Source organism: Cetorhinus maximus, chromosome 7 (assembly GCF_964194155.1).
Source record: "Cetorhinus maximus chromosome 7, sCetMax3.hap1.1, whole genome shotgun sequence".
Classification (NCBI taxonomy): domain Eukaryota; kingdom Metazoa; phylum Chordata; class Chondrichthyes; order Lamniformes; family Cetorhinidae; genus Cetorhinus; species Cetorhinus maximus.
This window is the reverse complement of record NC_135885.1, coordinates 35,963,780-35,990,193: the sequence shown is the minus strand read 5'-3', so window position 1 is coordinate 35,990,193 and position 26,414 is coordinate 35,963,780. Positions and strand designations below refer to the sequence as shown.

The 26,414-nt window shown below is 41.4% G+C and overlaps 1 protein-coding gene across 5 annotated transcripts in view; it reads right to left on the bottom strand.

Moving 5' to 3' along the window:
- LOC144682710 (stAR-related lipid transfer protein 13-like) overlaps positions 1-26,414 on the bottom strand; it is a 165,267-nt gene that overhangs the window by 124,401 nt on the left and 14,452 nt on the right. The window contains exon 1 of one of the 5 annotated variants that reach the window (XM_078545335.1): positions 2,308-2,628. The exons of 2 other annotated variants lie outside the window; for them this stretch is intronic. In XM_078545335.1, coding sequence (XP_078401461.1) covers positions 2,308-2,476 — 169 coding nt within the window. In that variant the 5' untranslated portion in view covers positions 2,477-2,628. Of the gene's footprint in view, positions 1-2,307; positions 2,629-26,414 lie in introns of those variants that run through there. 2 more of the 5 variants (XM_078545327.1, XM_078545329.1) reach the window with 2 other exon arrangements.

Here is a 26,414-nt window from a genome sequence, read left to right as displayed (position 1 = left end):
ATTCTACATAATCACAATGCCATTCCTCATTTGCTGAATGCTATACTCCATTTTACCTCAATACAAATAATGTGATTTATATATTTTATGTACAGATGAACCCTATTATTTGGAGCATAGCAAATAGAACTGGAATTAACCTGTTTGTAATATTGTCTCTATGAAGAAAATCTGTCAGAACTGATTTCAACTCTGCACAATGAGTGTCAATGGTGTCTAAGGAAGTGTAGCTTTTCCTACCATACAAATGCCTAATCTCCCTATAAACTGGCATCAACTGTAGAAAGTTCTTCACCCTGGACGTGCGTGCAAAATCTCCTTATTATCTACTCTATGTTACCACCAATTGTGCTCACACATCAGTAATTTTAGTAATTGCAAAGTCAACAAGATATCCTGCACACTCGCCAGGATGAAATAAAAAGAAATTTGGGGAAAAAAGACAAATATTCAGTCAAAACGGCACCAATGTTTTGTAGCTGTTCACAAAGAACTTTGTCCTTGGACAGTAAAAGCAGGCTCATTGAAATAAAACAGGCGCTCTTCAGATGGACGTTACTATGAAACAGCACTTAAACAAGATCAGGCAGACAAGGCAACTTTTGTTTTAACTGGCCGTGAACTTGAGTAGGGAAAGTGCAACTAACATTCTGAAGTTGTTGATGATGGTAAAAATGAATCAGGGGATCCCTGCCAAAACTGATAATATTTGGAATGTTCTGGAGATAAGCATGCATGTCAAACTCCATAACTTGTGCTTTCCCTGTAATGTTAAGATTTCTCTGATGCCGATCAAATGCATCTCCTGATGTACTGATGTGATTATGCTTTTGTGAACACAGTCCCACAAATGGAGTCATAACATAAATGCACATAACATTATCAAAGAAAATTCAAATTTCTGATAAACTAACTTTCCATTTCTCTGGACCAGGGAAATAATTCTATGAATATATTTTGTTTGCCACATTACAAAGCTGCCCCATCAAAAGAGTTGGATAATCATTTTAATGGATGTTTGTAAACAGACATTCGACATGATGTCCGTGGTCATCATGGCCCTGTGTTAAAATTTTGTTTCTATTTATTTTTGTAAAAACATTCTGTTAAAATTGCATTGTATAACTTCACACTGTAGTATACTGCAACAGAAACTTGCAGGGGGAGAAGGGTGGTGGTGGAAATGGAAGCAAATGAAAAAAAGTCTATCCTTGCATAAAATGTCCCTAAAAGGGTTACATGGCCTTTTGAAAAGATCTTTCCTTAATTAAAAGGAGCACAGGTTGGCAAAATGTCTAAAGGTTTTGCAAAAGACGATTCTTTTATAAAAATAGAGCATATAGTAGATCATTCGAGGATAACTGACAAAATGAAATGGATGATTACACAGATGAGACTGGTTGGAATGCTTACTGAACAGTCAAATAAGGATGATTAAAATTGTTGGTATGTGAGCCGCAGTAAAAGATTAAACTCTGTTGCTAAGCAATCCAGCTCAAAGGTACACAGCTGATGACTCACAACTAGTTAATGTTCTATTTTGAAAGAACAACTTCAATTAATGAGGAACGCTAATCATTTAGATACTTTAATTAAAGGGGCAGTGTCTTCATCAGTGAACTGTTTCAGGAAACTATGTTTGGGCAGTGAAAAGAGACAGAACAGTTGTCCATCATTTTTGTCACAATGATGTTGTTATGTTCAAGTGATATTTGAGAGTTTTCAGAAGATTTAGTTACTGAGTTGTCAATTTCAGGTTAATGAAACAGAAGTTGCCAAACATTAAAAAGGGGAAAACAGTGGTTACATTGCTTCAAAATACTAGCAATTGCATGACATTTTTAAAACAACTTTCATCAACAACTAATCATATCAGGGAGCACCAAAAGATAAAGGTTGAAATTTTAAACAATTACAAACATATCGGCTGGTTTAGACTTATTGCAAAACATCACAATGCTGTTATATTTTTAGTTTCACAGTAGCTGCATCAGTCAAGAATATAACTGCGTTGCTTACTAATTCACACCTGTTACAACACAGGGTGACTTTCCCTCAGCAAAATTATAGCTGTTGCATCAATACAAGTTGAGAAAAGATGAATTTCTTACAATGGAGTTATCATAGGAAAAAGATAGAAAACAACTGTTGAAAGTTTCAAAAATTAAGATCAAAACTTGCAGGAAAAATATTACTTGAAATATATTTCCTGTTTAAAAAAAATCTTGAGAGCAGCATTCATTTGTTTTATGGCTGGCTGATCTGACTACTGAGTAACTACTGAATTCTTTGATATAGTAGACATACCATGCTGAATTTTAGTGAGCAGCTGCTGCCTTGCAATCATCCTGCTCATCCTGTATGGTGACCGCCGTTGTGACTGATCCAACCTCAGGTATATATCCTGGCCCTGAGGTGACAGGGAACTCAGACAGACACAGCCTGAGCTTGGTGATAAAGGTAGCTCCATGAACATATCTGCAACAATGCTGACCAGAGTCCAAGCTCTCTTCACCTCACAAGGTAACAGGCTAAACAAGTGGTGAGGAAAACAGGCAACACACACTGTTGAACTGTGAAAAGTTGAAGCAGACTTTAGGAAAGGGGAGTAGCCACAAGTCAGAATTCCAACTCACATGTCACATGACTGGGAGGAACCAGTGAACTGAGTGGATGTGAAAACACCATGTGATAACAAATTAAGTTCATCATCTATGTAAGCGTTTGTAATCTTACACTATACTGAAGAGAAATAAAACTACCAGTCACATACCTTAGTACTGACTAAGCACTTAGAAACCGTACAGAGGGATTTGAAAGCACTCTGACTGGGTTAGGTCACCCCAAGGAATGCTTTAATACTGAAAAACTGTTTCATTGAGTGTAACACAATGGCACTAAATGAAGGGCTTCATTCTTAAATGGGAACACAGCCCATATTCACTTGTTGTACATTTGCTATTTGCCTGCTGTGTCAGAGATTCATTTTGTAGAATCTTATAAACATTTGCACAGCTTTATTTTTAGGGGGTGCAGAGGGAGTATTATTTTCACATAGTAATACTTTGTCACAGCATAATAGCACAATAATAGGTACAGACTAATGAAGTATCATAACTGATGCTACTCACAGATAAATAAAGGAAGAATAAATTGGGGAGCATGGCATAAAGATGAATAATACATGCAGGAATTCATCTAATAATGACATTTTTTCAGCAAGCCTTCAGTCTGTTCATTGGATCCCACCTACTAGGGGATGCGTGAGTGTACTTAATTAATCACAATCAGCATTGTGCCGGAAGGTAGTGCAGTGATAGGTAACAACAGGCCTGCAAAGGAATTCAGGCTGGCTTATTTTATATTCGCTTTTAGGCATCTCCACACCCAGCTGTTCTGACAAAACAAGGTCTGAGAATGACTGACTGCAGGAAAATAAACAAATGGTAACTTACACGTCAGAGCTCCTAATGCAAAAGAAAGAATTTAACCTCCTTTCAGATCCTGATTTTCATTTTTTTCTCTCTTTAATTAGAGGGACAAATGAAGCACAAACGTTTGTTATTTTTGGGGCACTAAACTACAGAAAAATTTACATAGAAAATATATGTTTTTGTTTAGTGTTTTTCCCAGCTACAGAATGCATGTTCAATCTCCACCTACTAACGTCACCAAACCTCAGGGCTTGCCTCAAACACCCAATCAGTCTCTAGATAAAATGTTCCCATATAGCCTTTAAATATCTCTCTGTGTAATTTTCAGTGTAATGTGGAAAAACCAAACATGGGCTAAAAAAAATGTTTTAATCATGATTATCGTTTTGCTTATAATAACCATGGTGTGTAACTTGAAATAAATTATAAATATGTGTTTAAATCAGTTATGACAATATTCTGATTAATATATTGTTTGTATTGTTTATGGAAAAATTCTGAAATTCATACAAAAATTTGAGCAGCAGTGGCTATTTTCTACTAACAGGATGCTGCTGCCAGTCCAAAAAGCATTCTGCCTACCACACAATTGAGCAATGTCGTGTATGAATTTTAGTGTGGATGAGATGCCAGGTATGTAGGCCATATGTACGTACGATTGGCTGATCAAATTAAACAGCACGTTCCTTCAGTTGTGCGTAATAGGAAGAGTACAGACCGTACTCAACCAGCCCATGCTTCCAAAAGCCAAAATGTCTACTGTTAAATGTGATTCCTAAACTGGGCAGCACTTGCTAAACAATCTTGAATCCGCTAATAGCTACACTAACACCCAATTTAAGATAATCGTAAGGTAGCTCATTTAGGCTTGCTAGGAGCAACATATGCAGGGACCCCATTCTTTGCAAACAAAGGAATATGTTCAAGTCCTGTGACTTTTTTGAATTACCTGGGAGCTTGGGGTGCTTTCTGCATGGTAATGCCTTGGCCAATCAGAGTCAACTTGCCAACCAATTAGTACCCTTTTCTCCAATAGTGATCGTTTAAAGTTTGTCAATCTTGCACTTGTCCTGATGAGTGCAAGACGAAAAGCCTCAGCAACATGTATCTCTTTTCAGTAATATTCAAGTTCTGTACTACCGAGCAACTAGAGGTAATTCCAGGATTTTGACCCAGCTACAGTGTAGGAGTAACACTATAGTTCCAAATCAGGATGGTGTGTGAATTGGAGGGGAACTTGGAGGTTGTGGTATTCCCTGATGTTGGGCATCTGCTGCCCTTGTCATTCTGGATACCTGACAGAGGTTGATCGTTTGAATGGTGCTGTCAAAGAAGCCTTGGTGGGCTGCTGCAGTACATCTTGTAGATGGTACACACTGCTGCCACTGTGGACTGGTGGTGGAGGGAGTGATTTTTCAAGGTGTTGGATGGGATGCCAATCAAATGGGCTGTTTTGTCTTGCATGATGTCGAGCTTCTTTGAGTGTTGGTGGAGCTGCATTCATCCAGCCAAGTAGAGAGTATTCCATAACACTCCTGATCTGTGCCTTGTAGATGGTAGGCAGGCTTTGGGGAGTCGGGAGATGAGTTACTTGCTGCAGAATTCCCAACCTCTGATCTGCTCTTGTAGCCACACTATTTATCTGGCTGGTCCAGTTAATCTTCTAGTCAATGTTAACTCCCAGGATGCTGATGGCAAGAGAGATCAGCGGTGGTAATGCTGTTGAATATCAAGGTGAGATGGTTAGGTTTTCTTTTGTTGAAAGCGGTCATTGCCTGGCACTTCTGTGACCCAAATGTTACTAGCTGCTTACCAGCCCAAGCCTGAATGTTGTCCAGGTTCATTTGCATGTGGGCATGGGCAACTTCAATATCTGAGGATTTGCGAATGGGACTGAACACTGTGCACTTATTTGTGAGCACCCCACTTTTGATGTTATGATGGAGGGAAGGTCATTGATGGAGCAGTTGAAGATGGTTAAAGACAATCTGGTATTTTCATGACCTTCATTACTGAGAGTAGCTTTTTAGTAATGATTTAATTAATTAAAATTAAATTCCCCCAGTTGCTGTGGTGGGATTTGAACTCGTAGCCAGAGCATTAGTCCAGGCTTCTGCATCAGTAGTTCAGTGACATGACCACTATTCAATAGTAACTTTCAAAAAGGAAATGAAAAGGATTGCAGGAGCATGGGAAAAGAACAGTGGGTGGGACTAATTGGATAGCTGTTTCAAAGAACTGGCTCAGGCACAATGGGCTGAATGGCATCCTTCTGTGCTATTGATTCTGAACATATGCAGCAGAGTAAAACACGTCACTGACAGCTTTGGGGGTGGGTGGGGTTGGGGGAGGAAAGATAAGAGAGTGGACACTGTTCCTGGATTCAACTGAGTTTTAAATTTTAAATGACCACTACTGGAGAAAAGGGTACTAATTGGCTGGCAAGTTGACTCTGATTGGCCGAGGCATTACCATTCAGTGTGGTCAGAGGAAGCTCTGCATTTTTTGAGGTGTTGTCTTTTGGATGGGATGTTAAACCAATAATACTTCAGATAGAATAAGAAGACCCCATAGCATGACTTGAAAAAGAACAGTAAACCTCTCCTTGTCAAGGTGTCCTTGTCAACAGTTATACCTCAGTTAACATCTCCAAAAATAGACTTATCTCATTGCTCTGTGCAAATTGGCTGCTGCATTCCTACAAAGCAATGGTAATGACACAAAAGCAAGTCATTGGCTCAGAAGTATTTTGGGATGCTGAGGATGTGAAAGGTGCCATATATATGCAAGTTGTTTCTTTCTTCATTTATCCCCCTATCATGTGCACAACTCCCAAGACTGGGGCTGGAATCCATTACTTTTTGAATCAAAGTCAGGAGGCTTACCATGGGGCCAAAATAACACTTGGGAATAGAATGGAAACTGGAAGTGATTGTGTCATCTCCGCGAGAGAAATTCCTATTTTAGCCATACTGGGCACTCCCTTAGTGTATCCAGTAATCTTCGTGGGAGGAGCCCTGTGGTCTGTAATGTGGGTGATGAAGCTGTGTGTAATGGCTCTTCCCATCTGATCTCCTAGTATGCTGAAGATGGACAACAGAGTTCCTTGGATATTGAAGCCCAACATCTATATGCAGCAATGTGAGATACTCTCCTGCAAAGAACCTCTGTTGCTCGGGTTTCCGGGGTTACTGCATACTTCATGATAGAATGTAGTTCATACAAGTGATCATGCATTATAGCACTTGCTACCAGAGCTTGCAAGGTATTTTTTGTGCTCTGAAATAACTGCATAAAAGACTGGGGGACTCAGATAGAAATCAGTATTTAAAGACAGGACTTCCTAGTGTCTACAGCTGGGGAAGGATATAAGCTGGCCTTCCAGCTAGCCTGATTCTGCTTCCCCACTGTCATTGCTACATGCAACTGCCCACTCATGCTCTGTGATTTGACTGATGTACTCTCCTCAAACTGACTACTGAAATTCCTCAAATGGGATATACTCATGTTGGTGCTTGCAATAGGTGGAATGAGTATTACAAGGTGCTGTCTTCTTCTGGAGTATTGAGACTTGGAGCTGGTTCTTAGGAGACACTACAAAGATAGAAGAGGAACATACATAAGAATGCTGGCTGCATGGCATTCGTCTGAGTATTACTTAAGCGAAGGGTATCTGCTTTGTCACATGGGGTTGTAATTGAAGTACACCTGGGTAACAGCAAGCAAGTATCAGGAAAGAAAAGAACACAAGATAGTGCGAGCCATCTGATTGAAGGATACCCCAGGCTTTAACCTTCCCAGTTCCTGAATGCTCTCAAACCCAGTGGCTTACAAAATTGCTTCCACAAAGATATTCAAGGCCCTAAACCACTTCAGGTCTGCTTCAATCTCTCATGTGCCAACTTGCCCTGCAAGCAGAGAAGTAATATTTATATCTTGGAAGTGTCAGGAACACATGAAATGCAACGCTTCAGCCCATTATGTGTGAATACTTGAATACGCAGTGAGATTCTGTCAGAAGGATTTGTTGTGTGAAGCTCATTTAAGAAGTCAGCATGCTAACAATTTCAGTGATAAGTTGCAGATGTGATTGGTGCCCTATGAAAGTAGAGGCATGCATGTAGGCATTCGAAGGCTCTAAGGTCTGAGTGCTTTGTGTGAGGCAGCAAGCAATGTGTAACATGATGTGTGGAACACATGCGTTGTATGCCTAAATATTTGTTATAAGGCACTTGTGAGAAGATTTCCCTTGGCTGATTTCATCAAGTCTAATGATTTCTTATGAATTGGATGCTACCCTCTCTGGTTGATATGTTGTGCAACCTCCTGCCAGGCACTCTATCTAACTCAATTTGAAAAGGATGCCCTGGAGTGCAAAACAGTGCCACCTTTTGTCTTCCCACTTCTTTCAGCTGCTCTCTATGTAAACCTGGGCACTGTCTTCACTATCATTCTTCGGTGATAATGGTAGAACATAGACAAGGTACCACATTTGCCTGAAAAAATACCATCATGGTATATGACCACAGCAGAAATATGACTGCAATGATGATAATCCTCTGCAGAATCAGAAAATTGCCTGTTGTTGGTGAATTATCTGCTGGAAGCTCAACAACAATAGATAACATGGGCCAACCTGCATCCTTATGTTTATGAATTACATTATTCCAGCTGTATTTTAAGAAAGTGTCTCCTTAAAGCTCCAATGCCGCATGAAAGAAAGAAATACAAACGACACCTCCCTTCAATTAAAAAAACTGTGAACTCTCAGGGCTCGATTCTGTATCTTTGTTTTATACATATCTTAGTAATTGGCTATGTATAACACCTACATACGTTCTTCACTCTACTGGAACTATTAACAATCGCTGCAATGATAATAATCCTCCATTAGCAAAAACAAAATACTGCTTCATCATTTTGTACTTTTCTGAATATGAAACAAATACATACTCAATACAATGTCAATATTACAGATTAAAGGCACACACTTATCTGAAGCACCTATGAAGCACAGATCTACATACTTTTAGGGAAAAATGTTGACAACTGAGTCTATGTATCATAACTCATATTAGTAACCAGGTCATTGGTGTTTTAGGTGTTTTTGTTTCTTGTGTTTCATTCGGTAGGAAAAAGCTTGAGCTAAGCTTGTGAGAGCTAAGCAACTGGAAGGCTGTTTATTAACTAGCTAGCTAACAGGTTGAGCAATTTTGGAGTTCAGCTTGCTGATTCAAACATTGTTAAACACCCAGCATGTACTGCCCTTCTTATTTGTCTTGTAAATCATAGAATCATAGAATGATACTGCACAGGAGGAGGCCATTTGACCTGTCATGCCTGTGCCAGGTTTTTGAAAGATCTATCCAGTTAAACCCAGTTTCCTGCTCTTTCCCCATAGCCCTATAAAATTTTCCACTTCAAGTATTTGCTAATTTCCCATTTGCAAGTTATTGTTGAACCTGCTTCCACTACTCTTTCAGGCAATGCAATCCAAATCATGAAAACTCAGTGTAATATTTTTCCTCATGTTGTCCTTGTTCTTTTTCCAATTACTTTAAATCTGTGATTTCTGCTTATTGATCACTGGAAATAATTTCTCCTTACTTATTCTATCAAACTCTTCATGATTTTGAACACCTCTATCAAATCTTGCCTTTACTGTCTCTGCTCTAAGGAGAACAAACCCAGTTTCTCTAGTCTCTCCATTTAAAAGTCCTGCATCTCTGGCATTATTCTAGTAAATTTCCTTTGCACCCCCTCTAAAGCCTTGATAACCTTAAAAATTTGGAATTAGGGTTTTATTGGAGCACATGTTGTTCTTCTAGATGCTTGAAAAACTAGAATGTTTAGATTTCAAGATGGCTAAATTCCATATTCTCAATGGAAGAAGGCAAACAGCTAGTAAAGAACCCATGGCACCTTTCAGGTAAAACTTTGTGCTCATAAACATGAAGCGTATTCGTGTTGAAGCACATGTATAACCTTGAGTTGAGAAACAGAACATTTTCTTCCTATTGCAACTGCACAATGTCAGTGTCAGGTTAAGAATGTTAAATCTTACTCTTTCTCTAGTTAAAAAAAAATGCCTAAATCATAAATTCAGAAGGGTACTATCTATTGCATCAGTGTGAACATTCCATTTCTCACTAGTAATACTTTGATAGCGGCTTCTCTAGACAAGATTTCCCATTTAGTGTCAAATAAGAAACAGTTTTCTGCAGTGCCTCTAGAAACTGAGTTAAGGATTAAAGCTATGTAAACACAGAACCCTTGTAGGAACAGACATGTCCATTATTCTAGGGTGGATTTGAACACAGGCCCCCTAGGTGACAGGTCAGTGCCCAATCCACAATGTCACATAGCTACTCCTACTGTTTGAACAAGGCCTGGACACTGCACAACTTGTTAAAAATCACAAACACTGAATTTTCCAATCTGTGGATCAGGACAAGGAAGGAGTTGACCACGCCGAGGTTCTTTAACTGACCGTAGTATTAGAATTCAGCCTCTGAGTATCCCAACCAATCAGAGATGCTGGGTAGGATGACACTTCATCTCTGTCAAAGGAAGGATTTCTAATTAAAGAGACCACAACATGGGTTACAGTGGTTCATCAGCACTTGGATTATTAAGGCTGCAGCAGCCACAGGAACAGAGAGGAAACATGGGAAGGATGCTTCCCTAGTAGCCCATTCTTATCTGGAGATCTTGCTGTAGGATCTGAGGGTCTGCAACAAGGTGATCTTTTCCAGGGATGGAAGAGGACAACCTTAACAGCCAAACAGGCTTGGATGGAAGTAGCCAGGGTAGTCGGCAGTACATATGTTAGTCCCTCCAACCTGGATACAGCACACTGAAGGTCCAGGACTTCAGGAGGGCATGGCAGGTGAGTGACATAATTTCAGGTGTCAAGTCCCACACTCTGACTTCCACAGCTTTCTCCAGCACTCCTCAGAACAACCTTGCATTTGCACTCATTCCTCTCTCTCCAAGCATCTCACATCCCCATTTGAGCAGCATACGCTCACACTCACCCTCATCCTATTGCCCTCTCGCACCCATGCCTCACAGTAACCCTCTGCAAATGGTGTCCTTCCCTCCTCTCTACACAAGTTATCACAAATACTCACACCTGTTTTCTCATCTTGCAGAAGACAGCACATATGATGGCAAGATGCAGAAACCTGGGGGACAGGCTGTCTCTCCAGTGACAGATACCTTGTCAACCACAGGTAATGCATAACCACCTATTCCACTGGGAAGTTGGTCTTGTTCTAGGAGGCTGCAGATGTCAGCTGCGGCCTGTTGTGAGAGCCTAAGTCTCCTGAGGCGCTGAAGTTCCAAGGGGGTTCCCCGCTCGCATTTCATTCTGCCACAGTGATGCCCAGAAGAGAGTGGGATTATGTCCATATCCTGATCTGCAGTCATTTTTAGGGGATTTAACTTCCCGCACACAGACAAACCACTTTCACCTGAAGAAATTCAGCCTAACACCTTGTTCCAGAAAATGAACCAGCTACACAAATTAACTGCAACTACTTAAGATGCACACAAGATAATTTTTTTCTGTTATAATTCCTCTGACCTATTTCAGGAATGGATTATATTAAGCATCAGTGGGAACCACAATTAAATCTACAGAACTCCAATAAGGTCCGTTTTTTAAGGTTTCATTTAAACATAGGAGCAGGATTAGGTTATTTAGCCCCTCGAACCTGCTCCACCATTCAATTAGATCATGATTGATCTTCTACCTCAACTCCATTTTCCTGCACTATGTATCCCTTGATATATTTAATATCTAGAAATCTGTCAAACTCTGTCCTGAATATACTCAACGACTGAGCCTCCACATCCCTTTGGGGTAGAGAATTCCAAAGATTCACCACCCTCAGTGAAGAAGTTCCTCCTCACCTGAGTCTAAATGGCCCACCTCTTAATCTGAGACTGTGTCCCTGGTTCTAGACCCCCCCCAGCCTGGGGAAACATCCTTCCTACCTTGTCAAACCCTGTAAGAATTTTGTATGCTTCAATGAGATTATTATTCTAAACTCTAGAGAATATAGGCCCTGTGTCCTCAATCTCTGCTCATAAAACAATCCCACCATCTCAGGGATCAGTCTAGTGAACCTTTGTTGTATTCCCTCTGTGGCAAATATATCCTTCCTTAGGTAAAGAGACCAAAACTGTACACAATTCTCCAGATGGGGTCTCACCAAGGTTCTATACAATTGCAGCAAGGCTTCTTTACTCCTGTACTCAAATCCTCTTGTAATAAAGCCCAACATACCACTTGCCTGCTTAATTGCTTGCTGCACCTGCATATTAACTTACAGTGACTTATGAACAAGGACACCCAGTTTCCTTTGGACATCAACACTTCCCAATCTTTCATCATTTAAGAAATATTTTGCATTTCTGTTTTTCTACCAAAGTGGATAACTTCTCATTTTTCCACATTTAATTCCATCTGCCATATTCTTGCCAACTCACTTAGCCTGTCTAAATCCCCTTGAAGCTTTTCTGCACCCTCCTCACAACTCACATTCTAACCTAGTTTTGTGTAATCAGCAAACTTTGAGATGTTACATTTGGTCCCCACATCCAAATCATTGCTTTAGATTGTGAACAGCTGGGGCCCAAGCACTGATCCTTGAGGTACCCCACTAGTCTGCCAACCTGTGAATGCTTCATTTATTCCTACTCTCTGTTTTCTGTCCGTTAACCAATCCTCAATCCATGCCAGTATATTACCCTCAACTTCATGTGCTCTTGAGATCAAAGATCTTGCTGTCTACCTTTGTAATTACCTAATGAATTAAAGTTTAAATTAAATTTAAAAATTGGACAAAAATAAGAAGGAAAGTCTAAAAAGGTGAATATGTTCCTGAATGATGCTTCTAATGGAATAGGAGCTAAACTTGCCCAGAGACTGGATGGTGATGGGAAGCTGTGCTGATAGATTTTTCTGATTCCATCCCAGCCACCCCGCCTCTAAAGCCTCCTCCACAGGGTCAGGAAGGTTCCACCTTGAGACTGTGATCAACTGCACCCGTCAAGTGTGCTCGAGGATTTGGAATAGTTAGCTATTTCACTACCTATCAATGCTATTTTGTGGAACAAGTCCTTCAGCTGGTGTTCAAACAAATGAATCTCTAGATATTATTCTAATCTTCTAGTGCAGATGTATTAATACCGTGAACTAGAAGCTATAAATTGTTTTTGGTTCAATCAATCTTTAGTCGCAGCAGAACCTTTTATTTCATCAGCTGCATATTGTACAAATAATACTTTTGTTGATGAGGCTTTTGAGTTTGTCTCATGTCTAATCTGAAAACAAGTTGAATGATACTGTTAATGAAATATAGAAGAAGAGTACCTTTGGGCTGCTGTCCGCCTAGTGGCCAAGGACAACATGACAGTGTACTCTCACGAAGCTTTGCATTCTCACACGAGAACTGCAATATTCCTTTCATAGTTTGTTTAGCAGCCACTGCTCTACAAGTATAATGAGATTTTACTGAGTTCTGAATGTTGGGTTTGAATAATATGGCACCAATTTCATTAAAAGAACCATTTATATCACAAACCATTTGAGTGAAATCTGAGTGGTTTGTGGCTCTCATCTGAATGCAAGTTAAATTGCAGCCTTTTCCTAATCCCATATCATTCGCTTAAATAAATTATATATAATTTATAAGTATGAGTTCAATAAAATGGAAACAATGCCAGTGTCAGTCCTTGCTTCCCACCTTTCCCATTGCCAAGGGAGCTACTGCAAGTAATGATATGTCAGACTGCCCTTTTAAATTAGATTACTCAGGTGAGAGACGTAATGGTGGTTACAGGTGACGACTCTTATCTGAACACTTTAAAAAGTACCTCTTCATAGCAGTGAAATGAAAAAAATCAGGTAGTTGGCCTTGTTGCACTGCTGGTAACTTATTTCTTTAACGTTAGGCCTAGAGTTGTTCAGTCAATATTGTGAAAGTATTATGGTGCTAAAGCATAAATGTTTTTTTTCTAATAAGAGTCCATCTCTTATCAGCAACAAATTGCATTTATATAAGGCCTTTAAAAGAAAAAAGCATTCCTAGCAGCTTCACAGAAATGCTCAGAAAAATATAAACATCAAGAAGGACATATTGGGCCGGATTTCTGGGGAGTTGTAGATACTCCGCAGACCTTTAAAAATGGTGGATGGGACCCGGATCTGGAAGTCCTGCCCCCATTTCTGACAAATTCCATTTTCACTGGTAGGGGAAAGGGGATGGGAAGTGACTCACACATGAGAGAAACCCGAATTCAGCAGAGCAATTTGAAGGCCGTGCTGAGTTCAAACAGAGCAATTATTCGCTTCAGCAAGCGGCTTAATCCATAATATGGGAGTCACACATTTATGAAGAAGACGTAAATGCTCATGAAGGGCCGATAAAGTATGCAGAACTGTCAAGCTGTCAAGTTATTTAAATCCCCAGCCCTTTAAAAATTAAAAGAACCGCCTGTCTGTGTCAGTGAGAGTTGAAAAAAACTCAAGCTGTGAAGCTGTTTAAATTTCCAGCCCTTTAAAATTTTGAAAGAAAACCTACCGCATGTGTCAGTGAGGTTGAAAAAAAATCTGTTCCATTAGCTGTTTGTTGACATTCCTCCAATGGCTATCACTATATCATTATTAATGGTTGGCTGCTTTCCACAAGCTACAATTATCCTAACATGGGGGTTGTAAATTCACAGTTTGATTGAAAGCTCAAAGAGCTTATTCAAGGATTAGCAATCTTTGATGAATACAAGTCTGTTTGTTTTGATAAGGGATTAGGTACTTGACGGTTTAAAAAAATTATGAATGTGCTTTCTGAACGAGAGTTTTTTTTGATTATAGTGAAAGCTGCGATAGATACTTTGAACATCATTTCATTGCATCTCAACATGGCTCCTGAATTCTGCCCATGGTGGACACTGGGTGAGTTCGGATGGAGAGCCTAAGTGCAAAGAGTGGTGGGTGAGGGGACATGAGTTGGCATTAATTTGTATTGAGGCTATAAGGAGCCAAGGGGAGGGGGGGTGGGCGTTGGCATAAGTTGACATGGAGGGTATGACAGGCCATGGGGGAATGGGTGTGGGCTATGAGCTGGCATGAAGGGGACATGGGGAGTGGGTGGGGGGTGATGGGCTGTGACGGGTGAGGGCTAGAGGGCCTAATATTTAACAAAACAACTGGGGCAAAGTCCCCGAGAACCCTGGCAGGCCTTTCGAGCAGCCTGTCTTGGCATGCGGCAGCACCACATGGCTGCCTTCGACTGGCATCCGGGGGTTGCAGACCTGATTCTATCCTGCATCCACCCTCCCAGAGCAAACATAGCGCCATTTAGTGCAGTTTTTCTCAAGGTGGGTGCATCAAGTTGGGAAATTTCCCAACTCTAACTACTTGCCTCTGAAGCGAAAATCCGGCCCATAAGCAGAGGTTCAAAGAAGTGGATTTTTGTTAAAGGAGGAAAAGCTGAGAAGTTAATGGAGGGAATCCCACTGCATGTGGCCTGACAGCTGAAGTCAATTCCACTAAGGCAGGAGTGAAGAGGGTAGGGATGCACATCATGCTACAGTCAGAGGAATGCAAAATACTTGGGGGGAAGAGAGATGGTGAAGTGTTAGAGGAGGTTACAAAGATAGGGAAGGGCTTCAAGGATGAGGATTAAAGGATGAGAGCCTCAAAGTTGAGGCTTTGAGGGACTGAGAAAATGTCGATTAATGAGGATGGAGGAATGTGCAAGCAGGTTTTGCTGCAGGATAGGGTCCAGACAACAGAATTTGAGACTACCTGAAGTTTACAGAGAGTGGAGGATAGGAGGATGATGAGGAAAGTATTGGTATGATCATGTTTGGAGTTGACAAGGGCATTTATGCGAGTTTCAGGAGTAGATGGGCTGTGGCAGGGGCATAGATAGGAGTGTTGGAAGTAGGTAATCTTTTGTGATGGAGAAGATATGGTGTTGTAAGCTTAGATCAAGTTCAAGCTGGATACCAAGGTTATAAAAAGTTTGGTTCGGTCTGAAACGGTGGCTGGATAGGGTGACGGAGTCAGAAGCAAAGACGGACAGTTAATGGCAGGGGTTGAAGACCATCAATTTAGTTTTTAGCTGGAGGAAACTGCAGCTTATTCAAGACCTTGGGCAGAATCTTGTGCCAGCGCTGGAGGTCTCAGCTGCCAACTGGAGAACTGGCAAGAGTCCCGCGTTGCCTCTTTCTGGGAAGACCTGCCAGTATTACTTGCAAATCAAGCAACTGACAGGCCACCAACAAGTCTTTCTCTGGGATCATGAACCTAGGGTGGAAGCCAACCACGCCAAGAGTTGCCGGTCAATCTGAGGTCTGCAGCTCTTTTGAACAGCAGCACCACTTTGGTGGCGGTGGCTGCTGCTGGAACGATATCCAAGGCATAAGACCCATGTCACAGGTGAGTGATGGCAGGAGGGGGTTTGTGGGGTGGGGGTTGCAGGGGGAGGGTGTGTAGGGGAGTTGGCTCTCAGCAGGCCTCCCCACCCCTTCCCGATGTCAGGTCCTCAATCAGACACTGAGTGCTTTTGAATGAGGGATCCTCCCCCTCAGGATCAGCAAGCAAACACACCAGGGTTTGCTTGTCATGAGCGTCACATGGCGAAACCCTACCTGCCATTGGGTTTATACCAGTGGTGGTGAAATGACGCCCTTAACTGAGAATTAATTGCTCACCTTATTGCTCAATTGGCAGTGGGGCGGGAAGGCTGTCGATAGGCCTTCCCACCACAGACTTAATCAGGGCAGAGACGGGAAGACAGCCGGGTCCCCATGCCGCCTTGCTGCCTGATTAAATGCCCCCCATCTTCAAAGTTGCCACAGGGAGAGCACAAAATTCCACCCTTCACACCAGATAAACAGTCCGATGGAACAAAAGTGAATGCAGGGACTATTCTGTGGATGATGTCGCCAAGGGGCAGCATGACTAAGAGAGCACCAAGGACAAATTCCTGGAATGAGGATGCAGGGTTGAAATAGAAGCCAATAAAAGGGGTCATTTGCACATGACAGGATAGCTAAGTATGGAACAAATCAGTCAGATTGAGCTGGACAATAGAGGAGGCATTGGAGGAAAATGATCCATTGACATGACAAATACTGCTGAGATTGTGAAGCAGGAGGAGGAATAATAGACACCATGAAAGAGGAGGGGGAATAATGCACTCTGGCTGTTGTCATGGAGGATGTTATTTATGACTTTGGACCATTTGGTGCTGTGGTAGTGGCACCAGGGTGGTGCCACTGCCACTCTAAGGGGTGGTGTGGGGTGAATGGAACAGGAAGGACATTGGTGAGGTAAACTTAAAATAATAGCATAGAAAAGGGGGAAAAGGTTAAAATTGTCACCATGATGGAGTCATGCACAAAGAATGGCTCTCCAATAACTGATGACCTTCAACAGCTGAAGCTTGGTTTATGGTTACATTATAATGGCAGCTACAGGAGTCAGATTAGACGAGTTAACATTTTGACATGGTCTTGAACAGCTGAGTATTAAACAATATACTGAGCCATATTCAGTCAGCATGTGTAGGCTTTTAGCCTATTAAATGTAACACAGTGGCTCAACATGATCCCTTTCACCAGACTGCCCCACATCTGATAATGTTCTGTTGACATAAACTCTTTAAGGGCTGCAGCTGCACCACACTCACCAAACAAAAACTTGAACAGGATATTACTTTACAGAAGACTGTTAAAGAAGAAAAGCATTTAGACACTTCTAACTGAGTCTTCCAATAATATTCAGCATTAAATGTGTACAATTTTTGAGCAGGGTTTTGTACAATAGAAGACAGGTCCTATTTATTCAAAGCAGAAAAGTTTACTCAGATTACTACTCATTGGGTTGAGGACAACTTCTGCAGATAAAAATTTCATTGTCCAATTATTATGTACAATTGTGAGGATTTTGATTAAACAGAAAGACATTTATGAAAACTTAAAATAGGTCCTGAGAGAGTTGGTGTGCTTGTTACCGGAGCCTGAAGGCTACAGTCACTTCAGAAGCATATTGTGTTCCAATAGCCTGGATTTCATTGTTAACGACAAAGTGACACTGCTTGCTGGTGATCCCAAAAAAAGCTGCCCACAGACATCTAGCAATCTCTTTGCTGGGGGTTTCCCCTTTTCTGATGTTATTTTGATTCCAGCTCAAGGGGAATTCCAGCAACATTTTACCGATCAAGATGTCTAAGCGGTGAATCACACTGAAAAATTCTCACAGACAACAAACCAGGAAATAAAACAACACTGATTATCCTTCACTTTTTAAGCATTTTACAGACAGCAAACTGAAGACATTCCCATGGGATTAAGATAGAAACTGAAATATCAAAATAAACTTGATGAGAAATTATTTTTAAAATCCTGTTTTTTTTTGTCATAATGGAGAAATTTGACATTCTGCAAATTTGAAGTTAGTGTTTTGTAATAAAATAAGAAAGAGGAGCAGTAGTAGATGATATGGCCTGTTGAGCCTGCACCAGTATTCAATACAATCATTGTTGATCTCCTGCCTCAAGTTCACTCCCCTATCAGCATGCACAAACACCTGGGGTGAAGAACTCCAAAGATTCACAACTCTCTGAGTGAAGAAATTTCTCCTCATCCCAGTCCTAAATCCCTTATCCTCAGGCTTTGCCCCTGTGTTCTAGATTCTCCAGCCAGGGGCAACATCCTCTCAGTTTCTACCCTGTCAAGCATTTTTAGAATTTTGTATGTTTCAATGAGATTACCTTTTATTCTTCTAAACACCAGAACATTTATGTCCTGTTTACTCAGTCCCTCATCATAGGTCAATCCACTTATCCCAGGGACCAATCTCGTGAACCTTCACTCCAAGCCAAGTGGGGCGGGAAGGCTGTCCTATTCGATATGGAGACCAAAATTGCACACAGTACTCCAGATATGGTCTCACTAAAGCCCTATACAATTGTAGCAAGATTTCCTTATTCTTCTACTCCAGTCCCTTTGCAATAAAGGCCAATATGCTATTTGTCTTCCTATTACTTGCTGTATCTGGGTGTTATCTTTTTGCGTTCCTTGGACAAATAGGTCCAAGTCTCTCTGAACATCAGCATTTAAAAGTTTCACACCTTTTAAAAAATATTCTACTTTTCTTTTATAAAGTGAAAAACCTCATGCTTCCTCACATTATACTCCATCTGTCACTTTGTTGCCTGCTCACTTAACAGGCAGAATTTAATTCCGCCCTCGGGAGTGGGCTGGGAGGTGTGGTGGGTACTGTAGAATTAGGCAGGAAGGCGGGGAGAGGCATGCCTGTTACCTTCCCATCTACCACCTCCCACCCTGATTATGTCATGAGTGGAGATCGTTGAGACGGCCTTCTCATCCGGAGGCCAATTGTGGCCAAAGGGCCTCATCCCTCTGCCATTGTATGCCACATGGGGAGGCCACCCAATAAAGACTGGTGGCCTCAGTGTGGGCTTAAGGTGGGAGACGGGGGCCTCCTGATAAAGCACCCTATGGCACACAATGGCCCCCAAGTGGTAAGGGTTGACATTGCTGAAAGATCCTCCTGCTCTCAAGATGGACACATCACCCCCAGCCCCCCTGCAACCTCCTCACCAGTCCTGCCTGACAGGCCCTGGCATGTCCCACAAACTCACCTTGATTCCAGGGCCTTCTCCATGAGTTAGTCTGGGCCTACTGCAGTCCCAGTAGTGGCCAATGTTTTTAGTGGCACAGCTGGGACTGAAGAGTTGCCAGCTTTTCGGTTGATGGAAGCCCCAACAGTAGGCAATTAACTGCCTGATTGCCATTGAATTCTGTTGGGGCTTATGCAAATGGCCATGGCAGGGTTGCCCTGGGCTTTACACGGTCACCACCACGGCCATTAAATTCAACCAAAGCTGTCTTAATCTCTTTGCAGTCTCTGTATATTCCTCATAACTTACATTTCCACCTAGCTTTGTATCGTCAGAGCCAAAGAGATTGTTCTATGCTAATTATGAACTTAGTACACCGTTAAAAGCCTAGTTACAAGGTGTAACTTTTTCAAAGGTTTTTGCAGTGAGACTAAATACAGCAAAAGTGGAAGCTCATGTCAATTGTTTTGGTTAATAAGATAGGAGTGTCACTGGTAGGCAGGTATTGCTCATCCCTAATTGCTCTTCAGAAGGTGGTGCCGAGGCGTATCCTTGAACTTCTGGGCTGCCCACAGCACTGTTAGGCAGGTAGTTCCAGGATTCTGACTCAGCCACAATGAGGGAATAGGATATATTTCCAAGTCAGAATGGTGTGTGACTCAGAGGAGAACTTGGAGGTAGTTGTGTTCTCATATGACTGCTGCTCCTGCCCTTCTAGGTGATGAAGGTCATGGGGAAGTGCTGCCAAAGAAGTCGTGGTGAATTGCTACAGTGCACTGTGTAGATGGTACGCACCTCAGCCTTGGTACATCAATGGTGGGGGGAGTGAATGTTTAACATGATGGATCAGGTGCCGATTGAGTATCAGATGTTGAGTTTTATGAATGTTGTTGGAGCACAGGCAAGTGCAGAGCATTCCATCACCTTCAGACTTGTGCCTTGTGGATGGTGAAAAGGCTTTGGGGAGTCAGGAGCTGAATCATTTGCTGCAGAATTCCTAGCTTCTGATCCACTCTTGTAGCCATAGTATTTATATGGCTGGTCCAATTAGGTTTTTGGTCAATTGTGACCCCCAGGATGTTGATGGTGGAGGATTTGGTGATGGTAATGGTACTGAATGTCAAGGGGAAGTGCTTAGACTCTCATTCAAAATGCTCATTACCTGGCACTTATGTGGCACAAATGTTGCTTGCCACTTATCAGCCCAAGCCTGAATATTATCTAGGTCATGCTGCATGAATGCACAATCTACCTTATTATTTGAGGAGTTGCAAATGGAGCTAAACACTGTGCAATCATGCACGAGTATCCCCATTTCTGATCTTATGCTGGAGGGAAGGCGATTGATGAAGATGGTTGGGCCTAGGATACTGCCCTGAGGAACTTCTGTAACATTGGCCAGGGATGAGATGATTGGCTTCCAACAACCTCAATCATTTTCCTTTGTGATAGGTATAGCCCAGCTAACAGAGAATTTTCCCCATGTTTTCCACTGACTTCAATTTTACACAGGTTCCTTGATTACATATTCAGTCAAATGCTACCTTGATGTCATGGGCAGTCACTCTCATCTCACCTATGGACCGTTAGCTTCTTTGTCCATGTTCGGACCAAGGCTATAATGAGGTCTAGAGCTGAGTGGTCCTTGTGGAATCCAAACTGAGCATTGATAAACAAGTTATTGGTGAGTAAAAGCCACTTGATAGCACTATGGATGACACCTTTCATCAGTTTGTTGATGATACCTTTCATCAATTTGCTACCAACAAGGCAGTAATTGGATGCATTAGATCTGTCCTGCCTTTTACAGATAGGACAGATCTGAGCAATTTTCCACATTGTTATCATGGGTGGGATTTGAACTCATGTATCTAGATCATTAGTCTAGACCTCTGAATTACATGTCCAATAACATAAGCACTATCGTTCAATTCAAGTAATTTCAGAAAATTTCCATCTGTTGAGGACTGTAACAGCACACCTTGTGGAGGAGCAGAGAATCAGTGACAGCTACATCTGGATTTCCATGATGAACTATGCATATGTGAATGTCAGAAATTGCTATCAGTTTCACGGTTGTAATAATGACAAGTACTGACCGTTTTGCCTTCATTACAAACACAAAACTCTGGGCCATTGTGACAAGGGAGTTCACTACTTTTCTGATGTCAAACAAATGCTGTTTTAGTAGCCTTTTGTTTTCACCGGTTGTCAGCAGCTGTGAGCCATTAATGTAACTATCTCCCTAAGCTCTCATCAAGGTGAGTTTTATCCTTTGGGGCCTGCAAAATAGGAGTTTCTTCTTACAGCATCTTATTTTTGTATCACATTTATAAAAGCACAGTCATTATAAACTGGGTCTAATTTTCAAAATGTTCACGGATCCTTTATGTATAAATTTAGTGCGACTCAGCAGCTATCTAAAAATGGAGTGTGAAGTGAGGAATCGAATTTTTAAGATTTGAAATATCCACAGATTATGGGTGAAATCTTCTGCTCTCGCAGGTGGCGCAACTGAACTCTGCTGCCTTTCCACCTCCACCAGAATTAAGTTCTGGGCAGGAAGGCCATGGTTGACCTTCCTACCCTACTGCCAACTGAGGCCATTAAGTGGCCAATTGATGATCACTTATGGGCCTCATCCCATCGCCCTGGGATTAACCCAGCTGCAAGTGGGCCTGTCACGATGCAGCATGCATGACAGGTGAACATATGAGCATATGAATTAGAAGCAAGAATAGGCCACTCAGCCCCTTGAGCCTACTCCACTATTCAATGTGATCATAGCTAATCTGATTGTAACCTCAACTCCACACTTCAACCTATTCCCGATAACCTTTCATCCCCATGCTTATCAAGAATCTATCTAGGTCTGCCTTAAAAATATTCAAAGACTCTGCTTCCACCACATTTTGAGGAAGAGAATTCCAAAGACTCACAACCCTCTGAGAAAAGAAAAATTCCCCTCATCTCTGTCTTAAATAGGTGACTCCCTTACTTTTAAATTGTGACCTGTAGTCCTAGATTCTACCACAAGAGGAAACATCCTTCCCACATCCATCCTGTCAAGACCCCTGAGGATCTTATATGTTTCGATCAAGTCACCTCTTACTCTTCTAAACTCCAGCGGTTACAAACCTAGTTTGTCCAACCTTTCCTCATAAGACAACCTGCCCACTCTAGGTATTGGTCTAGTAAATCTTCTCTGAACTGCTTCCAACATATTTACATCCTTCCTTAAATAAGGAGACCAATACTGTACACAGTGCTCCAGGTGTGGTCTCACCAATGCCCTGTATAATTGAAGCATAGCCTCTCTACTTTTGTATTCAATTCCCCTTGCAATAAATGATAACATTCTATTACCTTTCCTAAATTACTTGCTGTACCAGCATACAAAGTTTTTGCAATTCATGCACTAGGACACCCAGATCCCTCTGCATCTCAGAGCTGTGCAATCGCTCATCATTTAGATAATATGGTTATTTTTTATTCTTCCTGCCAATATAGACAATTTCACATTTTCCCACATTATACTCCATTTGCCAGATCTTTGTCCACTCGCTTAACTTATCTATTTCCATTTGTAGCTTTCTAATGCCCTCTTCACAATTTACTTTCCTATCTATCTTTGTATCATCACAAATTTAGCAACCATACTTTCGGTCCCATCATCCAAGTTATTTACATAAATTGAAAAAAGATGAGGCCCCAGCACACCACTACATTTTGCCAACCAGAAAATGACCCATTTATGACTATTCTCTGCTTCCTGTTAGCTAGCCATACCAATTTATTACTCCTTACACTATGAACTTTAATTTTCCACAATAACCTTTGACGTGGCACCTTATCAAATGCCTTCTGAAAATCTAAGTACAGCACATCGGTTCTCTTGTATCCACAGCACATGTTACTTCTTCAAAGAACTCCAATAAGTTGGTTAAACATGATTTCCCTTTCACAAAACCATGTTGACTCTGCCTGATTACCTTGAATTTATCTAAGTGCCCTGCTACAAAGTCTTTAATAATAGCTTTTAACATTTTCCCTAAGACAGATGTTAAATTAACTGGCCTGCAGTTTCCTGCTTTCTGTCTCCTTCCCTTTTTTGAAAAAGGAGTTATATTAGCTATTTTCCAATTTTGGAAAATTAAAACCAACGCACCAACTATCTCACTAGCCACTTCGTTTAAGACCCTAGGATGAGTTCCAGTCAGTCCATAGCTTCAACAATTTGCTGAGTACCACTTCCCTGGTGATTGCAATTTTCTTGAGTTCCTCCCTCCCTTCCATTTCCTGATTTACAGCTATTTCTGAGATGTTACTTATATCCTCTATAGTGAAGACCAATGCAAAATACCTGTTCAATTCATCTGCCATCTCCTTATTTTCCGTTATGAATTCCCCCGACTCACTTTCTATAGAACCAATGCTCACTTTGTTAATGCTTTTTTAAAAATATTGATAGGATCTCTTACTATGTCTTTATATTTCTAGCTAGCTTTCTCTCGTATTCTAATTTTTCCCCTTTATTAATCTTTTAGTCATTCTTTGCTGTTTTTTATATTCTGTCCAATTTTCTGACCTGCCACACATCCTTACATAATCATACGCTTTTTCTTCAAGTATGATACTATCTTTAACTTTTTTAGTTAACCACTGATGGTGGGACCACCCGTTGGAATTTTTCTTTCTTGTTGGAATGTATCTATTCTGTGTATTCTGAAACATCCCTTTAAATGTCTGCCACTGCATCTTTATTGACCTATCCCTTAACATAGTTCGCCAGTTAACTTTAGCTAGCTCTGCATTCATGCCCTCAGAATTGCCCTTATTTCAGTTTGAAATACTAGTCTTCGACCTACTCTTCTCTCCTTCAAACTGAATGTAAAATTCAATCATATTATGATCGCTATTATCTAGGAGCATCTTCATTATAAGGTTTTTAATCAATCCTATCTCCTTCACAATATCAGTTCTAGCATAGCCTGCTCTCTGATTGGCTCAAGAACAGGCTCCAGAATTGCAGTTCTAAGAAACAATCCCGAAAACAATCTATGAATTCCTCATCTATGCCAATTTTGCCCATCTGATTTTTCCAGTCTTTATTAGATTAAATCCTAGTAGATTAAAATCTCCCATCATTATCGCTGTACCTTTCTGACAAGCTCCCATTATTTCTTCCTTTACTCTCCATCCCTCTCTATTGTGCTAATACCCATCATTAATTAACAGAGCCACCCCTCCACCTTTTCCTAGCTTCCTGTATTCCTTAAAGTCATGTACCCTTCAATATTCAGATCCCAAACAATGTCATCCTGCAGCCAGGCCTCTGTAATGGCTATCAGATTGTACTTATTTATATCTATTTGAGCTTTCAGTTCATCTGTTTTGTTTTGAATGCTACATACATTCAGATGCAGAAGCTGCGCAAGCTACTTGTTACCTGGGAGTTGTGGGGTGAGGGGAGGGGTCCCTTGATCAAAGGCAATCAGTCTCTGATCAAGGGACTGGACATCTAGAAGGGGGCCTGCTGAGAGCCAATCCCTGTCCTTGCTTCTAACCCCCGTGACCTCTCTCCCCACAACCCCCAGCCCAAGAACTAATCTACAGCCTGGAACCCTGGGTCCCTGGGGGGTGTCCTTCCGGCAGCAGCCCCGGCCTCTTACTGGCCAGTAGCTCTCGCTAGGTGGGACTTTTGCCCCTGGGGTCTTGATTCCATCGCTGGCCCCACCACTGCCTGATTGGTGTGTGGTCTGGCAGGCCTTCCTGAGAAGAGGCACCATGGGTCTCTCACCGGCTCTTCAGCTGACAGACGGGACCCCTGGTTTCACAACAAGATTCCACCCTGTGTTGTCTCATACACAAAATATCCCATAAATTCCACTACACGCTTCTTACAATTTTGAGAGAGTCTGGTATCAGGAAGATATAATAATTTTCATAATGTTATTGGAATTTATTGTAGAGTAAGTCTGTGTTTATGTCTGTGTGTGTATGTGTGTGTGACTTAATTGAATTAAAGGCAGCTGTTCTGAAGGCTTTGATGTAACAGAAGATAAGCTAGGTTTAAAATATTAGGTAGGTAAACATAGGTGTAAAGGGAACATCTGCATTTTTAAATAAACCAGATTAGATTGATTCAAAAGAAGGGGTGAGAAGTTTCACTTAGCCAGGAGGTTAAGAAACATTGGGCAGAATCTTTAGCTCGGTAGATGGGCGCGCGCCCGACCCAACCGAGCGTGAAATAACGCATGTTGACGTCGGCCGAGCATGCCATGTCAATGCATAGTTGCATGATAGTTTGGTCAGCAGGCGCGTGCCAGAGCCTGCAGCATGTCCGTCGACAATTAAAAGGCTTATTAAGGCCATTAAGTAATCAATTGTTCTGAATATTTCACTGCGCATTCAACCTAACAGGCAGGCAAAAAGGCCAAGTGGCCTTTGCATTTTTTGGAAAGCTCATCCACAGGCGGGATGAGGTTTCCAAAAGCAAATACAAATAAAATAAAAACTTAATTTTGTAGTTAAAAACATGTCCCTGCTCATGTGACAGAATCACATGAGGGGACATGTTTCACTACATTTTTCTGCTCTTTATTATCTGCTCTGAAGAAAAGTCATATGGACTTGAAACTTTAACTTTTTTTTTCTCTCCTCAGATGCTGTTAGACCTGCTGAGTTTTTCCAGCATTTTCTGTTTCTCCTTCTCCGACTACATTGGACACAGTGGGGCAGATTTTGACTTTCTGCAATAGTGTAAAATGGGTGATAGTGAATAGGCAGTCCATTTTACATCTCTTCTGATTTTTCTTTTATGAATACAGGAAGATAAGAAAAGGCTTGCAGAGTGAGTGGATAAATGGCAAATGAAACTCAACATAGTGAAGCGTGAGGTGGTTCATTTCGATAAGCGGAATAATTTAGTCACTAGCTTCTTGGGGGATCAGCAACTAAATGGGGTTGAGGAATACAGATAAGTAAATTGTTACAAGTTATTAACCATAAAGTGTGCAAAGTGCTCGGATACATTTCTAGAAAAATAGAATAGTAATGCAGGAAGGTGGTGTTAACTTTATATAGATCTTTAGCTAGAATGTTCTTGGAGAACTGGACGCAGTGGACGATGCCTGGAAGAGTGCAACTCCACCAACACTCAAAAAGCTCGACACCATCCAGGACAAAGCAGCCTGCTTGATTAGCACCCTATCCACCACCTCCAACATCCACTCCTCCCACCATCGACCCACAGTGGCAGCAGTGTGTACCACCTACAAGATGCATCGCAACAATTCACCAAGGCTCCCTCAAC